General features: G+C 44.7%; 2 protein-coding genes across 2 annotated transcripts in view; one reads left to right on the top strand and one right to left on the bottom strand.

Annotated features, from left to right (window-relative positions):
• Nucleotides 1-24,058, top strand: part of LOC142056796 (pinopsin-like) — a 109,289-nt gene that overhangs the window by 61,897 nt on the left and 23,334 nt on the right. The window contains exon 4 of the mRNA XM_075092247.1: nt 15,074-15,307. Within this exon, the coding sequence (XP_074948348.1) occupies nt 15,074-15,307 (234 nt within the window). The remainder of the gene's footprint in view (nt 1-15,073; nt 15,308-24,058) is intronic.
• On the bottom strand, nt 6,768-9,781 carry LOC142056758 (uncharacterized). Its single transcript, XM_075092169.1, has 2 exons — nt 7,941-9,781; nt 6,768-7,513 (listed from the first exon to the last, which is right to left on the bottom strand). Exons 1-2 carry the CDS (start codon nt 9,653-9,655, stop codon nt 7,477-7,479), a joined length of 1,752 nt encoding a protein of 583 aa, XP_074948270.1. The 5' UTR covers nt 9,656-9,781; the 3' UTR covers nt 6,768-7,476.

Genomic DNA, 24,058 nt, shown 5'->3' with positions numbered 1-24,058 from the left:
GAAAACATCCCCTGGCCCAAGAAACAGCAGCTGCAGCCGCTGGGGGTGGCAGCTCAGGTCTGTCCGGCACGGCTGCTGTAGGAGTAGGCACACTTCGCCCGTGCTCCAGGTTGGTGGGATGCAAGGCAGCTCCAGACCTCACACATCTCTGTTAGCTGGGTGCTGAGCCCGGGGCACAGGCTGACTCACGGGCAGGCTGAGCTCGTTACTCATGGCCGAGCACAGTGCATGCTCAGCCCTTGCACTGGAATTGGCTTGTGTCCCTGCCAAGTGCATGGGAAGCCCGCGCTCATGTTTTTGTAGCCATGGTCCTTGCTGGGTACGTGTGTAGCTATAGAGAGAAAAGAGATAGCCCTGCCTTGGGGAAGATATGGGTATCTAAGGTACTTCTTCTAAAACCAAACTGTTAATGCAAACCAAATGATAGCTGTGTGTAATACACCTTTAATTTTCTCATGCACGCTGATGCTAGAAAATCCACAGTGAGGAAAGAAGGTCAGGATAAAACATGAGTTGTATATAATGGAAGTGACACCATGAGCTGCTTGTTTAGTGCATGGGAATGTGTTCACTGTGTAAGTCAAATTGCTGCTAAAAGCCCTTTAGCTAATGCAGCAAAAGAATTCCTGCAAGTAAGAGGATTATAGTGTTCCTTAAGTCCACAATAGAACTTCACTGACATTAGCACCCGTAGCAGTTATGCTTCAAGGGCAGTGTACAAAGCTCTAAGTTTTATATTTAAAGCATAACTTCATTTCACCTTGAGGCATTAAGATGACTATTCCCATTTCAATAACAAAAATTCCCAATAAAGCCAGACTTCAACTGATAAAATATCCTTCCTGTGGTCTTCAATTCCTAAACTTAATAGTGACATTAAAATAATTAACTGTAAAGCCCCTTGTGTGATTTTATGGCTTCCTCCTTCTGTATTTGTTGCTATTAACTCGTTATGTGGCCCCAACTGAGCAAAGTGCTCACGTGCATTCTTAAATCTCAGTTTAGTCAGTGAACATATAAGTGTAAATGCTTTGTACAGTCAGGGCCCATTGGGTTTTAAGATGACCCAAAGCAGATGTTTCTGTTTAGTCCCTGTTTCCACAGAGACTATACTTCTCTTCAGTATTCGCGCTTGTTTTGAACTTCGCCACCTAAATGCTGATAAAGAAGGCATTTATTTTTAAGCCAGTAAGCCCTCTTTTCCCATGACTGTCTACCTTAAACAACAAAGAATTTCATCTATCTTAGTAGTAATCCATAAAGTATCAGTTCTCGGGTAGCCCGCATTGAAAAGAAGATTACTTGGACCTTCCATTTCTGACAGCTTTTTAGAACTTTTTATGCTTTGGGTTTTGGTGTTTTTTTGGCTTTTTCCCTTGTTTTTGCTTGAGGACAGAATCCTTAGAGATGGGAGAGGAGAAAGTTCATCATAAATGATATTTGAGTCACTGATTAGTTTGAGACCCTCCTGGGTTTGGTAGAGGATTATTCATACCAATAAATGGAGAACATTTCTGATTTCCTTTTGTTAGAAACATAACAGAGAAGGCTGTCTTACTTGACTGGTTCATGAAGGAAGTCGAATGGTCTTTTTGCAGCTTTTTCCTCTACTGCAGCTTTTGCATTAAAAAGTCTAGCTCCCTTCTGTTCATTTCAAGAAACTGTAGTAGGCTAAATGTTCAGAGGTTGGCAGACTTCCCTCAGATGGGTATGAATATTTCATTTGTCTCTGGTTTTGGTAGTACTGTTGAATACTTGATCATGTTAAAACAAGCACTTATAACTGACACTTAAAGAAGCTGGCAACAAACACTGCTGCTCATAAATAGCCTTCTCTTTGCTGTGCAATTCTGAAGTAGTGAAGAAAACACGGCTATTTGAGTGTAAAATTTACAAAGGCAGATCCAAGAATAATGCATCAGCTGTGTTAAAAAATGCACTTTGCACCCTGTTTCTATATTGCCTGTTTAGAGTGGGCTAGGTAAAGGATGATTACCATACCCGCTGTTTGGACGCAGAGAGTATAATAATTGCTATTATTTTCTACCTTAATAAATAGCTGGAGAAAGAGAAACTGACTCGAAGAACAAAACACATAAACAACCCCCCTAATTTTTAAGATGCTATGAGGTACACGTCCCCTACTTCAAGTGGCTGTGGATACTGGATTCTTACTGTATAGTCTCTCCATCTAGTGGTTAGATGGATGGGACGCCGTATATTCTTCATAACCTTTCAAGAGGTTCACAACTGAAAATGACCGGGAGCTGTTAAAATACAAAGGAAATGCTTTATGAGAGAAAACACATAGCTACATTAAGTAAGGAGGAGTGACTAGGGTAAATGCAAAATTCATGGGGAATTAATGAAAACAATCAGTTTAGGTCTTCACACTGAAGCTTTCCCTTCTTAATAGCTAACTTTAGCTCAACTCTCTTGCCTTAAATATATATATATTAAAAAAACCCAGCTTGCCCATGGATAAAGGGAGCACGCACAGTTTTACATGTTAGTGCCTTACAGGGGTAAGGATATGTGCCTCTGGCACTGTGGGCCTCGCAGTTGCCTGCAAGATGCAGCAACACCACCTCTGTGTACAACCATCCCTCAGGTCTTTCCTGGCACCTGTGCCTTCTTCTGAGCAGGTGAAGTGTCACCAGTACTCCCTTCGTCCCATAATTCATGGTCAGCTAAATACAGAGGGAGCTGAGCAGGGACTGCAACATGTCAAACCTTTGGGTCTGGAGCACAGGGGGGCCATGCTGTCCCCTTGGGCAGGGCACTGCCCAACGCTCTTCTCCCATATGGAGACACGTGGTGGCTAAGAAAAATTTTAAAAGCAGTAAACCCCTCACCGGAGACAGGGAACTGCTGTCCTGTTTTGTCTGGGCTGGAAAGCTCCAGAATTTAGCCTGAAAAACACCCCATGGGCTCGGCTGTGGTTGCCACCTGGCTGCTCCCTCCAGTGCTGGACTGACTGGAGCAGTTGACTTGGCAGCAGCAGTGAGGTCTGAACTGACTCTTGCATGCCTAAATAGGTTAACCAGTGCCTGTTACCCTAAAATCATTTCATGTGTCCCATAGCCATATTATTTTTCTTTCCCACACTATTGTACAACAGTGTTCATGTGTTTGGAAGGTACCGGCTAGCTTTCTACAAGCAAAGGGACAGACCCTTCTCTTTAGAGGAAGCCAAGCTCCCTCTAGATCATGGCATTTCCACAGGTCCCTGTTGTGACGTACCCACACATTTGCCTACGCCCCGTCAGAGGCTGTTTTCTGAGGTTCCTGGCAGAGTCCCTGCCTCAGCAGATATATTGGGTCCTTTTCTTGAACCTCCAACTTAACAAGCGCCACAGTTACAGCAAAAGCTGTTTTCATCCCTTTTTATTAACCCGCTCCATTTCCTATTGTAACCTCCCCTTTTCAGTGGTTTATGACCCCTCCAGTCTTTGACCAGTGCTCTTGAAATTTTGCATTCTCTGCTCAGAGTTCCCCAGTTTCTTCTTTTCCAATGCATGAAATAACACTGCAGCCCATCACTTGGTGAGTGATATATCTGCTACATCTTGTCAGCTGGGAGGGGATGCAGCTTTTGAGGTCAACCAAGCAATGTGTCACTCGGGCCCATTTTGAGGATATTTGTACCACTGCCATCCTCCTCACTGAATAATCCCATGGTTTCTCCCACACACTGTGGCCTGTCACATCTAGTGTATCTGCTCAGCACACTGCTGTAGTCATCTAACTACTGGTGTCTAGCTTGCATGTCAGATTGAGTGGAAAAGGAGAGTGAAAGGGAGCATTGGGTATGGACGTGAGATGCAACTTGGCTACAGGGCAAATCCAGGTGGGAGCTAATTGTGTCAGTCTTACGCTCAAGTGCCTGAGATTAGACAAGCTTACCTGTTGCTGCCTCTGGCTGAGTTCTGAAAAACCAAAACATTTCTGCTACTTCCCAGGATGAAAGTAGGGGAAACACACCATTTTCTCGTTATAAAAAACTGAACACCTCCCCCTACTCCTCTTTTTTTTAAATATAATGCCTTCCCTACGTTAGATCAGGACTCCCAAATTGGGCAGGAGATGGCCTTTGTCCCAGTGAAAACAGCTGAATTTATAGAAAAGACCTGTTTTTCAGTCATCCTAAATAGATACCTTTCGGTCCCAATGGGCCAGTATTTCTTGTGTCATTTTTAAGATATGGTTTAGATCCTCTATGTATTTTAAATGTATATTATATATACGCTATATCTTCACATTTAGATTGGGCTTTATGAACGCGGCTATTCTAGAACATTATTTGAATCTGTTTTTTTCTCATCACCATCTTCTATCAGCTGGCTGTTCAGACACTGGGTGTTTCTGGTAGGCACTTCCATTTGACTACTGAAAATACAGTGTAGCAATTGTGTTAAATTGTCCAGTAGTTTTAAAATGAGAAATCGAATGTTTTTAATGTTAAATTGCCTACTGCCTTTTCACCTGCAAAACTGTAGTCTTTCTGTAGGTTACATCATGTTGAGCTATATTTTGCTGGAGGCCTTCCAGCACCTATAAACAGAGAACTTCTAAAGATAACACCTTCTAAAGGTAGGCTGCAAAGCTGCAAAGACAATGAAACCAAGGGTATGTAGATTAATATAGTACATGGTTTCAAAAACAAAACTTGGGGGGCAATTCCTACAGACTAGTCTAACACTTCTTTAAATCCTCTGACATTTCTTGTATTGTTAATGTATCCCAGAATGTAGCAGGGTGATACCACAACCACCCAGACTCTGCTGCTTGCCTTCACCGCTATCAAAGCAGCTGTGTTTGGGCTGAAGTGGCTTGGAGTGATGGAAGGAGCATAGCAAGAAAGGTCACACAGTTCAGCTCTGTTTTCCAAGATGTGGCACAAGGCTATGGGAAGGACAGTCGCGCAACAGCCCAGCAGCATGCTCAGAGGCACCAAGCAATACGACTCCCCGCCCCCTTCAGTTGTGCAATCACAACTCCAGCACCTCACATGTCCTGTGCATCAAGCCAAGCAAACCACCAGCACGCTGTCTCCATCCTTGGGCATATCTGTTTAAAACAGCAGCTTTGATGCTGCAATTTTCTGGTGGCCAGAACAGCAAGAAAAATTGAGATTACTGACACTGAGGAAGCAGATGAGTTACCTAAGCATAAAATATAGTTAACAGCTACAGCAGCTCTGGACATCAAATAAAAATTGAGAGAAACATCAAGTACATTTGGGGTTCATTGCAAGGGATGCCATCCTTGTCCCCTCTGGAAAGCAGGGACATCCAGGTCACCTGGGATTTAGAGACGTTAAGGAAGGACATACTTTATGATTGTTCTTCACTTCTGGTCCATTGCTTGCATTTCTTACTGCACCTCCATACTTTTAATCTTTTCTCTGCAACACTGAGAATATAAATGTACTTTTGGAAAAAAAAAAGTCTTTCAAAAAAACCCTGAAGTTCTAATTTGCTCATTCCCAGGATTTGGACTGTAAGTAAATCATATTATAGAATTATAATATGAGGCACATAAAAATGAAGACAATTGACTACACTGGTGTAAACATGGAAGTTAAAGCCTCTGTGAGGATGAAAGCTAACTGAGTTTGCTTTCCAATAGGTTTGTCTCATGACAAATGAGTTTTTAAACTCAGTTATAGAAGGCTGCAGCGGAAGGTCACCCTTAATACACACTGGGGACACATTATGAATGTCCTATTTCAGGAACAGCTGTTATCAGAGCTTTCTCCTTTTTAATTATCAGAAGATGAAGATGAGAGGGGGGAAAAAATCAAACCAGAACCTAAACTAGAGTGGATTCTCTAGTGTCTAATTTGAGTTCATTTCACACTACATTTTTCTTCTTGATGAGAAAATTTATACGGATCCTTCTGCTCTGGTGACATGTGAGGAGCTCGGTCTCAAAGACCTCTGTCCTCCTAGTAAGTTTCAAAACCTCAATCAAATTTACAAGGAAGATACTGGGATGAACAGACAGACAAATTTATTAACATATTGACACAGACATAGTGACAATGCAGGCTTCCCTTCCTAAGGAAACAAGCTAAAGATGTGAAAATAGAAGGATACATACCAAAATCACACCCGTAGTCACTTCAGTTTTACACATATTTCCTTCCCTTCTTTCTGATCTATATTTTTTCTGTGCAGAGGGTAAACTCTTGCAAACTCTTCAGGACAGAGATATTATCTAAACACAGAGGGAAAATGTGCTGACGGATGCCTCTGCCTTTATTGAAGATCTTTAGCTGTGGGAGCCATGGCCAGCTCAGGCTTTGTGTTCCTCAGTTAATATTAAACTCGTAACCTAGCTGCAGCTAACATGGGATCCTGGATTCTTCAGTCAGAGAAAATTCCGATTAGTCATGAAAAATTTAGTTCAAATGAGCAATACAGGATTGGATCATTATCTATTATTAATCCTTTTGTCAAGCTAAAGTAGTTATGAGATAAACAAGTTCTATTCATGCAAAAAATAATAATAAAAAAGAATAAAAATTAAAAAAAAAAAAAGTCCCCAGTGTTTTCAGGAGGGATGGATTTTCTTTTGTAATTGCCTTTTTGCAGAAAATCATTGGAAGACTCCACAGGAAAAATACTTGTTATTTTTTTATCAGACTAAGCTGATGTATGTTTTATTTACTGTCGTGGTTTAGCGGCAGCTCAGCCCCACACAGTCGCTCGCTCACTCCCCCACCGGTAGATGGGGGAGAGAATCAGAAGGGTAACGCTCGTGGGTTGGGATAAGAACAGTTTAATAATGAAAATTAAAAGAAACAACAGTAGAAATGCAATGTGAAGGAGAACAACGAGAGGCGCAAAGCCCCGGGGGAGGGGGGAAGGGAGGGGAGGGGAGAGGGGGAACGAACCGCCGGAACAAACCGCACGCGCCGCAGCCGCTCGCCGCCCGCCGACCCGACGCCGCGCCGCCCGCGCGCTGCCACTGCCCCCCCTCAATATACTGGTCATGGTGTCACATGGTATGGAATGAACCTGCCATTGGCCAGTCGGGGTCAGCCGCCCCCACCATGGCCCTGCCCCTCCCAGCCCCCCCTGCCACGCCACGCGGCAGAGCGCGGGAAGCTGGAAAGGTAGCTGACCCCCACAGTGAGGAGAATTAACCCCTTCTCAGCCAAAACCAGCACATTCTCCACCCCTTATTCCATACCACTTACACCATGCCCAGGTCCCATATGATGCAATACAACCGTACCAACCACCACCCCTCCCCTTCCCATCCTTTAACATAATACACAGACATCATTCCCTTAGTTCATGGATCTTCCCTGTAAAATGTCCATTAAAATGTCCATTGAGTTCACGCAGTCCATGACTCTGGGCTCCATCTGTTGTATCAGTCTTTCCGGGTGGGAGAGATGGTGTGTGGCGTTGGGTTGCTGCATACCGAGTCAGTCATCGTTCCATCACTGCTGCACGGCTTGTTTCATAGTTGATCTTCCATGGGTTGGGAGGCTCGTACTCTGATATCATTGATACAACACAGAGGTGACACACAATATTATATAGCAGTTCACATTGTGCCATTCAGTTCATTGACTGTTTTCACCCAAAATCAAATCCCCTTGAGGCACACATCGGATTTCTCCATCCTCCCGCATCACCCACCAAGTGCACCCAGGTCCTCGAGCAAAAACAATCCCACGAATGGGTTTGCCTTTGCCAGAGGCAGGAAGAACCCAGACTGTTTTGCCCAGCATACTTTTTGTGTGCACTACAGGGACTCTATCCCCTTCCACAGTATGTAGGATTTCTGACTGGGCAGGGCCAGCTCGGTTGGCAGATCCCCTCGTGTTGACTAACCACGTGGCTTTTGCTAAATGTGTATCCCAGTGCTTGAATGTCCCACCCCCCATTGCTCTCAGTGTGGTTTTTAACAGTCCATTGTACCTTTCAATTTTCCCAGAGGCTGGTGCGTGATAGGGGATGTGATACACCCACTCAATGCCGTGCTCTTTGGCCCAGGTGTCTATGAGGCTATTTCGGAAATGAGTCCCATTGTCTGACTCAATCCTCTCTGGGGTGCCATGTCGCCACAGGACTTGTTTCTCAAGACCCAGGATAGTGTTCCGGGCAGTGGCGTGGGGGACAGGATATGTTTCCAGCCAGCCAGTCGTTGTTTCTACCATTGTAAGCACATGGCGCTTGCCTTGGCGGGTCTGTGGGAGTGTGATATAGTCAATTTGCCAGGCCTCCCCATATTTATATTTCAGCCATCGTCCCCCATACCACAGAGGCTTTACCCGCTTCGCTTGCTTGATTGCAGCGCATGTGTCACATTCGTGGATAACCTGTGCAATAATACCCATGGTCAAGTCCACCCCTCGATCACGAGCCCACCTGTATGTTGCATCTCTCCCTTGATGGCCTGAGGTGTCATGGGCCCACCGAGCTAGAAATAGTTCACCCTTATGCTGCCAGTCCAGATCCACCTCAGCCACTTCAATCTTGGCAGCCCGATCTACCTGCTGGTTGTTTCGATGTTCTTCAGTGGCCCGACTCTTGGGGACGTGAGCATCCACATGCCGTACCTTTACAACCAGTTTCTCTACCCGGGCAGCAATATCTTGCCACAATGTGGCAGCCCAGATGGGTTTGCCTCTGCGCTGCCAGTTGCTTTGCTTCCATTGCTGCAGCCAGCCCCACAGGGCATTTGCCACCATCCAGGAGTCAGTATAGAGATAGAGCACTGGCCACTTTTCCCGTTCAGCGATGTCTAAGGCCAGCTGGATGGCCTTTACCTCTGCAAACTGGCTCGATTCACCTTCTCCTTCAGCAGTTTCTGCTACTTGTCGTGTAGGACTCCATACAGCAGCCTTCCATCTCCGGTGCTTTCCCACAAGGCGACAGGACCCATCAGTGAACAGGGCATATTGCTTCTCATCTGCTGGCAGTTTGTTATACAGTGGGGCTTCTTCAGCACGTGTCACCTCCTCCTCTGGTGATAATCCAAAATCTTTGCCTTCTGGCCAGTCCATAATCACTTCCAAGATTCCTGGGCGACTGGGGTTTCCTACTCGAGCCCGCTGGGTGATCAGTGCAACCCATTTACTCCACGTAGCATCAGTTGCATGGTGTGTAGAGGGGATGTTTCCTTTGAACATCCAGCCCAGCACTGGCAGTCGGGGTGCCAGGAGCAACTGTGCTTCAGTACCAACCACTTCTGAAGCAGCTCGAACCCCTTCATATGCTGCCAATATCTCTTTTTCAGTTGGAGTATAGCGGGCTTCAGACCCTCTGTATCCCCGACTCCAAAACCCTAGGGGTCGACCCCGGGTCTCCCCAGGTGCTTTCTGCCAGAGACTCCAGGTAGGGCCATTCTCCCCGGCTGCAGTGTAGAGCACATTTTTTACATCTTGTCCTGCCCGGACTGGCCCAAGAGCTACTGCATGGACTATTTCTCGTTTAATCTGTTCAAAGGCTTGTCGTTGCTCAGGGCCCCATTTGAAATCATTCTTTTTCCGGGTCACTTGATAGAGAGGGCTCACGATCAGACTGTAATTTGGAATATGCATTCTCCAAAAACCCACAACGCCCAAGAAAGCTTGTGTTTCCTTTTTGCTAGTTGGTGGAGACATGGCTGCTATTTTGTTGATCACATCCATTGGAATCTGACGACGACCGTCTTGCCATTTAATTCCTAAGAACTGGATTTCTCGTGCAGGTCCCTTCACCTTACTTTGTTTTATGGCAAAACCAGCTTTCAGAAGGATTTGGACTATTTTCTCACCTTTCTCAAAAACTTCTTCTGCTGTGCTGCCCCACACAATGATGTCATCAATGTATTGAAGGTGTTCTGGAGCTTCTCCCTGTTCCAGTACAGTCTGAATCAGTCCATGGCAAATGGTAGGACTGTGTTTCCACCCCTGGGGCAGTCGATTCCAGGTGTACTGGACGCCCCTCCATGTGAAAGCAAACTGTGGCCTGCACTCTGCTGCCAGAGGGATTGAGAAGAATGCATTAGCAATATCAATTGTGGCATACCACTTGGCCGCCTTTGACTCCAGTTCGTATTGAAGTTCTAGCATGTCTGGCACAGCAGCACTCAACGGTGGAGTGACTTCATTCAGGCCACGATAGTCTACTGTTAGTCTCCACTCTCCATTAGACTTCCGGACTGGCCATATGGGACTGTTAAAGGGTGAGTGGGTCTTACTGATGACTCCTTGGCTCCTCAGTTGGTGAATGAGTTTATGGATGGGGATCAGAGAGTCTCTGTTGGTGCGATATTGCCGCCGGTGCACTGTTGTGGTGGCGATTGGCACCTGTTGTTCTTTGACCTTCAGCAACCCCACCACAGAAGGGTCCTTTGAGAGACCGGGCAAGGTAGACAGCTGTTCAGTTTCCTCCGTCTCCAAGGCAGCTACACCAAAAGCCCACTTGTAACCTTTTGGGTCCTTGAAATACCCTCTCCTGAGGTAGTCTATACCAAGGATGCACGGAGCCTCTGGGCCAGTCACAATGGGGTGCTTCTGCCACTCATTGCCAGTTAGGCTCACTTCGGCCTCCAATACAGTTAGCTCTTGGGATCCCCCTGTCACTCCAGCAATGCTGATGGGTTCTGCCCCTATATAGTTTGATGGCATTAAGGTGCACTGTGCGCCGGTGTCCACTAAAGCTTTATACTCCTGTGGGTCGGACGTGCCAGGCCATCGGATCCACACAGTCCAGTAAGCCCGGTTATCCCTTTCCTCCACCCGGCTGGAGGCAGGGCCCCTCTAGTCCTGATCATGGCAGTCACAACTCACTTCCTGTAAATGTGAATCAGGAGTCCCTCTATTACACTTAGAAATAAAATCTGCGCTTCTACTCCTCTGTCTGGGGACTTGCTCGCTGGAAACCGGAGCAGCAGCTTTCCTGGAAGAGCCTCCCTGAGTGACTGTTCTTCCTTGCAGTTCATGTACTCGTGCCTGTAGGGTCGAAGTAGGCTTGCCATCCCACCTCATCATGTCCTCTCCGTGGTCACGCAGGTAGAACCATAGGGTGGCCCGTGGTGTGTATCCCCTTCTTTGAGCCAAAGGACGCTTATTCCTAACAGCTGAGACACTGCTCTGTCGAGGTGGGGAGTAGGACAGATCTTCTTTGAGTTGCTGGACCTCTTGGGATAGTTTCTCCACAGCAGAGACAAGCGAGGAAGAGATATTTGTGTCATAATCCCGGAGCCTATCTATCACCTCTGCCACCGTTGGTGTCTCGTCATCTTTCCAGGACATCACTGCCAATGAGTTTGCATGCGAAGATGGTGCGCTCCGTACAAACTTCCGCCACATGGGTCGTGTGCACTCGGCTTCATCTGGATCTTTGGATGACCGTTGATCATCCAGGTCACCATAAATCACCTCAAACACAGCTAATTCCCTGAGATACTGGATGCCTTTCTCCATAGTTGTCCATTTTCCTGGGCGATATGTAACATCTTCTTTAAAGGGATACCTTTCCTTCACTCCAGACAGGAGTCGCCTCCAGAGGCTGAGGGCTTGTGGTTTTTTTTCCAATTGCTTTGTCAACGCCCCCTTCCCCAGAAAGGGATCCCAATTGTTTGGCTTCTTTTCCCTCTAGTTCCAGGCTACTGGCCCCATTATCCCAGCATCGGAGCAGCCAGGTGGCAATGTGCTCACCTGAACGACGGCTATAATCTTTTCGCATATCTCGCAACTCGCTTAAGGACAGGGATCGGGTGGTCTCTATTTCATTTATTACTTCTCCCTCCTCTCCCCGCGATGGCCCTGGTTCTTCATCATCCCGTTCTAAACGAGTTGATGTCCGCTTCCAATATTTCGTCTTGTGTATGGGGGCAACTGATACTGGTACGGGTTTATTTTCTGAGCTAGCTCCGGTACTTGTTGTGGGGGTTTGAGTGGCTGAGTGCCTGTTGTCAGGGCTGGATTGTCTACAGTGCCAGTCACTTTGCATTTCAATCCAGAGACATTCTCTTCCCCCTGGGGGCACTGAATACTGTTGAGCAGGGCTCGGTATGCATGGGCCAGACCCCAGCACGTTGCAGTTATCTGTGTCTCTCTGGAGTTCCCAGCGTAACAACATACTTTCTCCAAATATTCTACTAGTTTTTTAGGATTCTGCACTTGCTCGGGGGTGAAACTCCAAAACACTGGGGGTGCCCACTGCCCTAGGTATTTGCCCATGCTATCCCACATGCCCTGCCACTCGTAACTATCAAGCCTCGGGGCAGATTTCTGGGTGATATTCTTAAGTTGCTTAGTCAAAACCAAAACAACATGCCCAAAAACTAACAATGACTGCACCTTAACCACCCAAGGATGTTCAAGATACAAAAACGTTGTTGTAACAAAGGCACAGACATCATAGAACAAAGTTGCAAAGGTATTATTCTGTATTTCCTCCATATAAAATCTCTCAGAGGAGGAGGTATAATTGCTAATTGCCTCAACAAGGTGGTATCCGAAGTACAGTAACGGTTTCAGCAAAAACCCCAAATACCAGGTAAAGCTGAAAACGAGTGTTTGTATAACAAATCTCGTAGGCAAAACATTACTAATCACAGCAGAACACAGCAGACTCAAACAACCAACACCGATTTTTAACACCCACTGCAAAAAGGACAACATGGTGCTGTGACCAGCAGCTGTTGTTATCTCCAACCCTCGTGCCCCACGTTGGGCGCCAAAAAGACTGTCGTGGTTTAGCGGCAGCTCAGCCCCACACAGTCGCTCGCTCACTCCCCCACCGGTAGATGGGGGAGAGAATCAGAAGGGTAACGCTCGTGGGTTGGGATAAGAACAGTTTAATAATGAAAATTAAAAGAAACAACAGTAGAAATGCAATGTGAAGGAGAACAACGAGAGGCGCAAAGCCCCGGGGGAGGGGGGAAGGGAGGGGAGGGGAGGGGAGAGGGGGAACGAACCGCCGGAACAAACCGCACGCGCCGCAGCCGCTCGCCGCCCGCCGACCCGACGCCGCGCCGCCCGCGCGCTGCCACTGCCCCCCCTCAATATACTGGTCATGGTGTCACATGGTATGGAATGAACCTGCCATTGGCCAGTCGGGGTCAGCCGCCCCCACCATGGCCCTGCCCCTCCCAGCCCCCCCTGCCACGCCACGCGGCAGAGCGCGGGAAGCTGGAAAGGTAGCTGACCCCCACAGTGAGGAGAATTAACCCCTTCTCAGCCAAAACCAGCACATTTACTTTCAACAGGAACATTTCTACAGAAATTCCAGATAGAACCAACCACTCTAGAAGGCTACAATCATAATTACCTGAAAACACAGTGTCACCATATTGTTTTGCTTTCCATATGTACTTCCCCTGTTGCTGTGTATGTGTTTAACTCACAGTCCAATACATAAACACGTTATGCAAAAGCACCAACACCACAAAGAGGCAGGTAAAGCTCTGACTATTTCCACTGCATCAGCATGTGCAAGTTGTACACCAGGCAACAGGAGATGATATTTGACTCGAGTGATTAGTGGCTTCCACCGTTAACTGTGTTCTGTTCATTTACAGAATTGTGCACATCAGTGTTCTCCTGCGTCAGCTTATACCCATTTGTTTCCAACTTTTTTTTTGGTGTTAGGTAAAGTTTGGATGCATTTCATTCCTGGGAGCTGCCTTTTGCTTATTTATGTTTGTAGTTTTACAGGGTCTTAGTTCCCTTGGGTGTAGTTTACTCTCAAGTACCGCATTCAGGAGGCAAAAAGATCTTAAAGTGGACATAAATTACATTTGGCTGAGTACAAGACGCAATCAATACACTTTAAACATTTGAATTCTTCCTGAAATCCTGCTGGCACATCTGGGTTTGCTAAACACACACTGGGGGGAAGTTGAGGAATTAACCATAACCTCGTGAGACCAGTGTGCTGAGGCTCCATCTAGTCAGTGGAGAGAGACTGGCTCCAAAATTAGCCTCCTTGCAGAGTTTGCTTTTCTTTCTTGGCTGCAGAGATGTTTAGGGAGACCAGCCCTGCTATGGAGTTAATATTTTTAAGTGTTTCCTAAGAAAAATAAAAATTGGCTGTTATTTTTATGTTTAACCTCTGTCTTAGGGCTCTAGACTCCAAAGGGTGTGATGCTTTGGTCCAGAACAGATCAAAGGAGAGTTCATTTTGAAGCACAGACTATATTTTACTCTCACAGCAGAGCTGAGTTTGCCCACAGACTCTAACTACTGGTAAATTCATGATAGAAAGATGGGCTATTGTACTATCACTTTGAAACTGATCATTTAAATCTGCACTTTGTGTTTACTCAGTTCTACTCCATCTCCCCAAAAAACCCCAATACCATAGCTGCACTATGTCAGTATTTGGCATGCTTTTTTAAGAGCACAAAAAAACTGGTTCTGATTTTTATCAGGAATGAGGCCCTTTTATCAAAATGGTTAACTACCCAGAAGAAATAGTCTAGAAACGAGGAATCCTGCTGCTTAAAACTTCATAAAGTGTTCTTTGCAAGGCTTCTCTAGTGTCCAGCCCTGAGTGTGAACATGCCAACCCTACTCGAGGCCAGCTGAGGCTTTGCCTAGCCAAGCCTTGAAACCATCCCAGGACAGAGGTACTAAGCACAGTCGTCGCATTGCTCTGCTGTTTCCACACCCCAAACAGAAAATGCTTCTGTTGGTTCACTTGTGCTTTGTAGTGCTTCTCCCTCTCAAGCCAGTCCTATATACTGGAATAACTTGAGTGAAAACGTCGTACAATTATACAAAATACCATACCTGAAAAGCAACTGGAGATGACCTACCAGCTATTAAGGTCTAGATGCTAACGTTGTAACCTTTCTGCTTTTGCTCCAATCTCCGCTGGGACCGTCGTTTACGCTTGCATGAAGCCTAATGTCTGCAGGGCATCCCCTGGTGCCTGGTGGAGACAATTAAAGCCTTCACTCTGCATTCACTCACTTTTGGGTTTGGGTTTGTCTTGCTTCTGGAACTACAATGTTGATTATCATTGCTGATACAAGACCAATAGTCCCAGGTTGTTAAAGCAATCAATCCAACAGCTCAGCTTCTTAAATACCATCTTTTTTCACCTTCCTCTAGGTTGGAAAAATCCACAAGACCGCTGCCCGCAAAAGAGAATACCACGTACTGTTCATGGTGATCACTACAGTTATCTGTTATCTCGTGTGTTGGATTCCCTATGGAGTTATAGCATTACTTGCAACGTTTGGTAAGCCAGGTGTGGTGACTCCGGTTGCAAGCATCATACCTTCCATCCTAGCAAAAAGCAGCACTGTTTGCAATCCCATTATCTACATACTTATGAATAAGCAGGTAAGACGTATATTCTTTTTAAATTGTATTTTCTTCACCGTCTGTCAGGCATTCTTGACCACTGGGAGTCCTATAGATGTGTCTTTGGGAAAAGGGCATTCAAGGCTTCTCCAAACTATATCACTGGAGTCATGGGGTGGAAGTGTTTGCAATCAACACAATATATTGCTAGATAGGAAGAACAGATAAACATTTGCTTATCGAAATTGCTTGTGTTCTTCTGAGGACACATTGGGTGTTAATTTGTATGCTGCAGAGTTGCCAAAGGTATTGGCATCTATTTACAAGAATACTCAAACATTTGCAGTGGGGAGGGATTGGGGTGGGGGTTGGCAGGGGAGAAAAGAGGGACAAGAAGCAGAAGGGATTTCATGACCTTGAAAACAATATAAAGGAGGAGACCATTTGCAAATACCATTTTCATGAGAGATCCCCTTGAAAACAAATGGTCATTGCAATTACAGTTTTTGTGGACATGTATATCCTTCCTGTTAAATTCCCAGCTCAGCTACATGCCAAAAGAGATAATTAATTTTGTCTCATGAGGACCAAGGCCAATTCTAACACTTCTAAAATGCCTAGATCCAGTTCAGGTCCCTCATCCCTGTAAATGGCATTTTAAGTACACAAACGTGGTCTTCCTAATGCTTCCGTGTTGACAACTCTGACTCTAAAGTTTGATAATGGCAGATCTGGAAGTTTTAAAAGCATTTTGCAGTAATAAATTTGGAAAATACCCATAGTTTACGAAAATAGCTTATCTTTTTTATTACATTATGTGTTAGAGGTTGTTCTCAATTTCCTTTCTTCATTATGTCCATTACACTATTATAAAGTAAATAAACCCCCTTTGTCCTTTCTTGTTCAGTGTATGCTGGAGCCTACCCTTAGTATTTATCAACAGCAGCATTATATTATTATGGAGCCTAGGCAAGGAAAAGCTGAATGTAACCACCAAATACATTCCAATTTTGCCACCAGCCTGAAATCATTCTTGGTCTGGTTCATCTAACCTGAAGTTTTTAAACAAAGAACGAATCTACTCCTGGAGTTTGAGGGGAAGATCTCAGGCAACCCATGAAACCTCCCTGAAATCAGAAAGAAAAGTACTATTGCCTTCCCCAAGACCAGGACTGTATTTCCAAAGTCTAGTTTGAGCTGACACTGAAAAAGCTAAAGAGCTCCATTTGAAAAGTGCTAATGCTGAAGCAAAATAGAAACTTTTTCTCCTTCCCCTTACCTTTTACAATTCTTATGGGAACTTAACAGCAGCATCTCTCTTGCTTCTTTATTTTCTGAGCGCTTTGACTGAGGTCCTTGGCTTCCATGAGATCACCTGACTGTGCCGTGACCACTGGAGTAGGCTATAACAGAGATCGCGAGTACATTTTGGGATTATCTTTACACATGGATCACATCCCACATGGCAAGAGTATGGAAGCCGGCGAAGGATATGGGTCCTAAAACACATTAACTCAGTACAGAGCCTTGAGTGCCTCCATATGTCTTGAGAACAGAATCACATGCACAATTACCTGTGGTGACAACCTGGCATCCACAGATATACACACAATTAAGGCTGTTTTTATATTCTCAAAGTGCTCCAAGCAGTTATTGAGAACTGTGTGTTCTGCAGCATCAAAGGCTTATGAGACTGTCACGCTGCTGTGGGTGTGCTGAGGCAAAATGCAAAGGCTCACTGTTGAGAAAAAGTTGATTAGCAGGAATGAAACCGGGGTGCTTGCACATCACAGGAATGTAGCAAGCTGTGTAAAATCACTCCTTCCTTCCAGTAGCTGACTCTTTCAGCTATAAAGGAAATACTTCTGAATACTTACCTTGTTTCTCGATATGGAGTTTAATTTTGTTCCAGTTTATCCTCTCTTATAAGGAAAGATCAGTGTGAGGGATGATCTGTCTACAAGGGGGAAGATTCTGTTAGGACAGTTTTGAGGCAACGCTGGCAGTTTCTTAGTAGCAGGAACTGGAAGGGCTGTGCAACAACTCAGGAGCACCATGGCAGGGAACTGGAAACAATTTCTTAAATGTCTTTCCTTCGTCTCCAGTCACATGCGAGACCAGTGTATTACATTTCTGTCTTTCAACACTGAGCATTTCATTTGTTTCTCACTGCCTACTGTTCCACAGCTGCCACCACTGAACAAAAAAATGCAAGGGGGCAAAGTCAAATCAGTTTTGGAGAGTGGATCATTAGTTGCCAGCTGGTAGTCGCTCTACGCGTTGCTTTTTTTCATCGTTGGCTTTCTTATTGCTGCAGAAACCAAGACAAAAATCACTCCTGAAAAGGAGCTCAGTCAGATGCGGGGTAAACACTTTTCACTGTAATAAAACCAAAACAATAGCTGATGCCTAGCATTAATCTGCAGCTCTCATCTACTGTGCCACTGTGTATTAGCAGTAAAAATATATTTTTATCTGACACTGAGGAATGAGCTTCACCCAAAAAGGGTGAAACACATGCCTCCATCTGTACCCCTTCCTTTCAGAACAGGAACAATAGTAACACCCTCATCCAATGCGTTACCAGCGTTCATGGCACCTCAGCCACTCTGTAGTTGTTCTCATTCTTTTTTGTAAATTTAACACCTCAGGAAAAGCTGTTTTCTTCCGAGAACTCAGTGTTTCTGGGCTTCATGCTTAGCTGATAATTGTCACAGGAGGCTGGTGCCTCCCAACACAGAAATTATCTGACCTGTATTTTTCATAGTCCTTTCTTTACAGATGCAAGATGCCACAGTAGGCTATTTACTTCTGCATCTTATAAATACACTGAGAACATATGGCTTGAGTTTTAGTTCTCTGTGCATAAGCTAACCTTTTTGCTTTGGGATATGCCCTGAAGATTGCAAAATGGCATTGTTTGACTGCAGCTGTGGCTTTAGCTTCCAGCTATCATAAATCAATGTGGAATATCATGGAACTACCAGCCTCTGAGTCAGCCTTAAAACTCGTCCTGCAGAGCACACCTTTAAATTAACTCTTAAGCAGGCCCTGAGGCACTTTCATGGTCCAGGAACCCCAGAGAAAAAGTTTTGTCTTGGTTGTTGCCTTCTTCACTGACCTGAGGCAACAAAATACTGGTAAAAATGGTGAATTTCTCTCCAGTTGCAGGGACTCCCTCAGGCGAGATGGCATGGGGCATGCCGCTTTCCTTCTTCCTCTGCTCTGGAGGAGAGAGATGCACCATTTAAGCTCAACTGTTGCTGGGATGATAACATCACGCCAGGCAGCTTTGTTGACAAAGCTGTAAAGCACTAAACTTGCCTGAGACCAGTGATGTTCGGGGGAAAGCTGGAAGAGAGCATAGAGAAGGCAACTCAGTTCTCTCACTATGCATAGCTGTTTTGCCCCTTGGCTGTGCATGCCTGGGGCAGCCCTCCCTGATGGGCAGGCCCCTGAAAATGCAGCACAGAGCCAAGTACCATGCCAGCTGGGCTGGCACTGCTACCTCCAGTTGCTGGAGCAAGCTGGGCAGGGTCAGCACGCTTAAGCTTTCAGTGCTTCAGTCCTTTGTAGTTACACAGTTAATGTAGTTACGCGGATTTTCTGTTTCATCTTCTCTTACCTCTCTCAGGGCTTTTATTCCCATCACAGCTCCCTGTAAAGTGTGCATTGCCTCTTTTCAAACTTCTACCCATGCATCTACCCCAAACAGGTTTTCCATGACAGCTTCAGCTACCTTCCTTTCACTGTGGCGGTGCTGAGAAAAACCTGCTCTTTCATGAATTACATGCAAGCAGGTGTTAAACATTCACCTGAGAGATACGGAGCTTCCCTGTAGCCATGGGCTTGCTGTTGTGGAGATGATCGCTTGGGGTGTCTTGCTTTCATGTATTCCATAGAAAGGCACAGGGACCCTGACACAGAAGAGCTTTCTGGCTGATGTAGCTGTATCTGAGGACACACTGCGCTGAGAACCAGGGATCATTAGCTGGATAACATAATGGTGTGGCAGCTTTTGAGGTTAACCTTTACCTCACATATCAGAAGTTCATTTTTTATTGATACAGAAGTCAAGATATGAATAATGAGTCCTTGAGAGGGTATGGTTATGGGTGAGACACAGTGAGATGACTGAGTGAATCTGCGCTTGCGATTTCACGTAACTTCAAGTTAGCACTCAGAGAAAACAGAAATTTGCTGCATTACTACTTACAGCCAAATTTAAGTCAAATTAAACTCATATCACCCAAAGATCTACAGAACCAACCACTTGGAAGTCACTGATCAGATTATAAGTCACAGCCTTTGTTGATGTAAAATAGCCTTGCTCCACTGCAGCTCGTGGGCTTCCGACTATTTGCTTCCACACATTTAGTTGCTCAGGTAGCACACCTAAGGCTCCCTGGACTACTGAAACTCAGGCTAACGCATTTAATACTGCCTATTACAATTAGGGAAAAAGCCCACCTAAACCCTGTGATCAGCAATGTGCTATTTCTGGTGTCAGAAAGTGCATCTAAGCACTCACTATTAGATGTGAGTAGAAGTCCTTGATTAGTGGTTTGATTTCTACTCCCTGTCTTCTTGTATTAAAATCACTGCACTTATAAAAATAGAAGATGACACTGCCATTTCCCCCAAGGATTTGGAGAAGTGATGCTGGAAAGAATATACACACTTATTTGAAAATAATTAATACTGTGACCTTTCCGAATTTGTCATGTATTGAGGGGGTGCTGGGTGAGGGAGAAGGTAAATAGAAAGAATGAACAAAATAAGCCAGCTGCATAGACTTCAGAGTTTTATTGTTGTTTTTTTTTTCTGGTGGACAGCGAGATGATGATGATGATGATGATGATAATAATAATATACTTAAAAGTGTTCCCCAACAAGACCTGCACCCAGTGTGTGCAACTCTGGTTCTCATGAGTGAGCACTTACTCAGGCACACAGCCCTTTTGCTGCAGTGGGACTGCTCACACGTTGAATTTTCTTCAGGTTTATCTTCATTGTTCATGCACACAAGGTAGAGCAGCCACCTGGGCCCAAGCTGAGAGCCTCTACAGAGAGGCTGTGAAGAAGCAGGGGAACAGTGTTAGAACTGTGAGCAAAAGGGAAGGCATTTTCCTATTATTTTGCTACGTTAGGATGTGTGATAGCGCACCATCCAGAGAACTGGTACTGGCTCACATCAGAAGTCAGACACCTCCCAGACATGCCATGGCTGCGGTGGTCTCCGGGAAGCTGTACCACCACGACCTGCCTCTCACCAAGTGGGTTGCTACCCATGCCAACCCCCTCTTCTAGGGCCTTCATGGAACTTCCCTGCTGGCAGATGAGGAACAAGAAGTCCTTCTTTCTTTAATGATAATCTGTCTGTGCCTTATATATGCCGTTTTCCAGCAAGCCTTTCTGGTCCTTCTTGATCTTACCTTATGCACTGAGCAGGGAGAAATGCATATACGCTTTGGGAAACAGAGTTACACGTGATAGTCATAAAAAAATAATAATAACCTTAACAATTCCCAACTGGCTGTATAACAACTGTATTTTCACTGTCTATTTTCATGTGGCATTGTGCAGTTTTCACTATTACCGACAAAAAAGAATGCTTCATTTTTAAAGCTGCAGAAATATCTGGATAAGGTAACTTTTGGTTTTTTTTTTTTTTTAAGTTAAGTTGCTCATTTTCCCACTTGGAAAACTAAGATATTTTAGCTGCATGAGAACACAAAACTGCAGATCTGGAAAGATAGTATACAACGCAGGGACAATTGTGTCAAGCCTCATTTTATGCACAAATTGGAACACACCTATTAAGTCTTGAAAAAAGACCCTGTTTGTTTAGTACATGACCTTTTAGAGGTTCACGGGCTTACCATAGCATTCTTTATAAGTTGTTATAATTTTTCATTAAAATTCATGTAGATATTAATAATCATGATCTGTTTTTTCATCTCTTCTCTTTACTGGTATCTGGGCTGACTTTGAGTAAATAATAGTCAACATAAAGAAGTGATGCTGCATTACCTTCTCAGTCATTTGGAAATGGTGAAAATTTTTTGTCCAAATAGAATTGCACACCCAAGCTCTTAAGCTGAAAATGGCCAAGTCAAAATGATCACTTACTGCAGGACATGCCACACTAAATACAATATTATAGTACAGTTCAGAAGTGTTTCTCTCCCAACATGCAGCATTATGACTTTTTAAAGTTGAGGGGCAAAGAGAAGAAAGGTCTCAAGGGCGCCTTTGCTGCTGTCATAAGGCTGCGTTTTACACAGTGAGTTCAAAATGACTTCAGGAATTTCTCTCACAGCTCCTGACAAAAAGATCCATTCACACAAATAACCTGGGCATTTAACTAGGGTCTCAGGCAGCCCCAGCCAGCCTTTTTGCTGCCCCAGGCTACATCCCTGGTACAACCTGACTGAGTATGTTGACATGAGCTCAGCCTTGCCCTGCTTGCCATGTGGATGCTCTCTGGGGGCTGGACTGGCTTCAACATCACAGAAGGGCTTAGGTCTTGCTTCTCTAGACGCAGGGCAAAAGTAGGAAGCAGGCAGCCAGGTCACCTGTCATGCAAGCAAAATATTAAACAAAATTGGCAACTAATACACATGAATGAACAAAAACACAGGATAAGCACATGCGTTTTGGACTATATAATAACTTGCTACTTATGGCTAGTGAATGCAGTAATGGTTAAAAGATCTTTCTTTCTGGAAGACACATAAAATGAAGGGCAGAAATATCTTTACTTTATGGATGATTTTAAACAGCATCTAGTATGTTGATGTCTCTTCCTATGTTGCTTTTTTCATAGGACTGGAGAAACATAGGACTTCACAGGAGTGGGAAGAGACCTCCACGTTAGACAAGGGAAATGAATGGGTCAGAACACCTAGGGGTAAATGCAATGAGTAGGGTTTGTAGCAGACAATGGGATCTTTTTGCAGTCCATACCCACCCTGCAAAAGAAAACAGGCATTTCTGAAAGAAGGAGAAAAGAGGAGACTCCAAAGAGAGTGAAGCTGAGGTCAAATTTGAAGTGACAAGTAGTGCAGAAGAAGAGAGAGGATCCCTCAGGGGTCTGTACTGGGACCAGTACTATTTGGCCAGCACGTCAAGGGAGGTATTGTCCCTGCTCCGCTCTGGTGAGACCCCACCTGGAGTACTGCATCCAGCTCCGGGGCCCCCAGCATAAGAAAGACATAGACCTGCTGGAGCATGTCAGGAGGAGGGGCACAAAAAGGATCAGAGGGCTGGAATACTTACCTGCTGAAGAAAGACTGAGAGAGCTGGGACTGTTCAGCCTGGGGAAGAAGAGGCTCTGGGAAGACCTTGTTGCAGCCTTTCAGTATATAAAGGGAGCTGATAAGAAAGACAGAGACTTTTTACCAGGGCCTGTAGTGACAGGACAAGGAGCAAAGGTTTTAACTGGAAAAAAGGTAGATTTATATTGGATATAAGGAAGGAATTTTTTACAATGGGAGATCTTACGATGGTGAGACACTGGAACAGTTGCCCAGAGAAGTTGTGGATGCCCTGTCATTGGCATTGTTTAATGCCAAGTTGGACAGGACTTTGAGAAACCTGATCTAGTGAAAGATGTTTCTGCCCATGGCAGGGGGATTGGACTAGATGATCTTTAAAGGTCCTTTCCAACCCAAACCTTCTATTATCCTATGATATAAAAAGTAATCTTGTCATATGACAAACTTACTAGGCCTTTTCTTGTCTCTTCCATATATTCTGTAAACCTGGATGACTAATCCATTTCTTCAGAGGTTTAAGTGATCAGTGTCATTTAGAATAAGCCACTAGGCATGATGCAGGTAAACATGTTGATCTATTTGGATGAGTCAAGTTTCAAAACAAAAATATAGTTCAGTCTGAACTTAATAGGTCACATCACCCTAGTGCATTTTCATTGCATTTAGCTTAGACATGAGGGACCATTGCCTCGACTGTTTCCTGACAACCTTGTGGCGATGCTGGTCAATAGAAAGGGTCATAGTCACACTTACTCTAGTAGAGACAGGGAAATCAGAGTTAACTGCAGTGATTGATTGACAGATTAACGTTGCTACCTGTTTGAGGGCTAGTAGGGAAATATCTGTAGGAAAATATTTGACCTCTAAAATCATTTTCACTATCCAAAGTCAATAAAACAACAAACGCTTTAAGGATTCAAAGAATCTGTAGAGTTACAAATCTCAACTTTTCTCCAATACAGGGAAAACCGCTTCAGTCAAATTGTTTGCACTACCCTATTGTGACCACACTATAGTTGTACTGGAAGCATCAGGACACCATTTACAATCAGCTATTTTTCATATACTTCCACCTGTAACATTAAACCTGCAGGGTAGATTGAGCGATAAATGGAAGTTTCCAGTATCCAGAGATTGCTACAGAAGCAAGGAATGTGGTACATTCACAATTTAAAAAAAGGTGTTACAATCCTTCTAAGTAAGTCCCCCTCAGTATCCTGTTTGCTCTTGCAAGTATACACCAGCAGAAACTCAACCAAAGCAGTATTTCTTTGCTGTCTCCACATGAACATCTGTTCTCAAGGGAGAATCTGGATGGTCAAAAGCTCAGTCGGTGCTGAGACAAATACAGAAAAAAAAGGATAAGGTGCTAATGATTGTTCTGCTTCTCACTTGCCATTACAGAAACACAGAATCACAGAATGGCAGGGGTTGGAAGGGACCTCTGGAGATCATCTTGTCCAACCCCCCCTGCTTGAGCAGGCACACCCAGAGCAGGGGGCACAGGAAC

This window comes from Phalacrocorax aristotelis, chromosome 1, assembly GCF_949628215.1.
Source record: "Phalacrocorax aristotelis chromosome 1, bGulAri2.1, whole genome shotgun sequence".
NCBI lineage: Eukaryota > Metazoa > Chordata > Aves > Suliformes > Phalacrocoracidae > Phalacrocorax > Phalacrocorax aristotelis.
This window is presented reverse-complemented; position numbering and strand designations above follow the sequence as displayed.

Excerpts from the sequence above, each read along its gene's own strand:
- LOC142056758 (XM_075092169.1), bottom strand. The coding sequence starts at position 9,655 with ATGGATGTGATCAACAAAATAGCAGCCATGTCTCCACCAACTAGCAAA. Across the intron at positions 7,514-7,940 it reads GCCTCTGGGAAAATTGAAAG|AGTACGAGCCTCCCAACCCA; the intron begins GTACAATGGACT and ends CAATGATATCAG.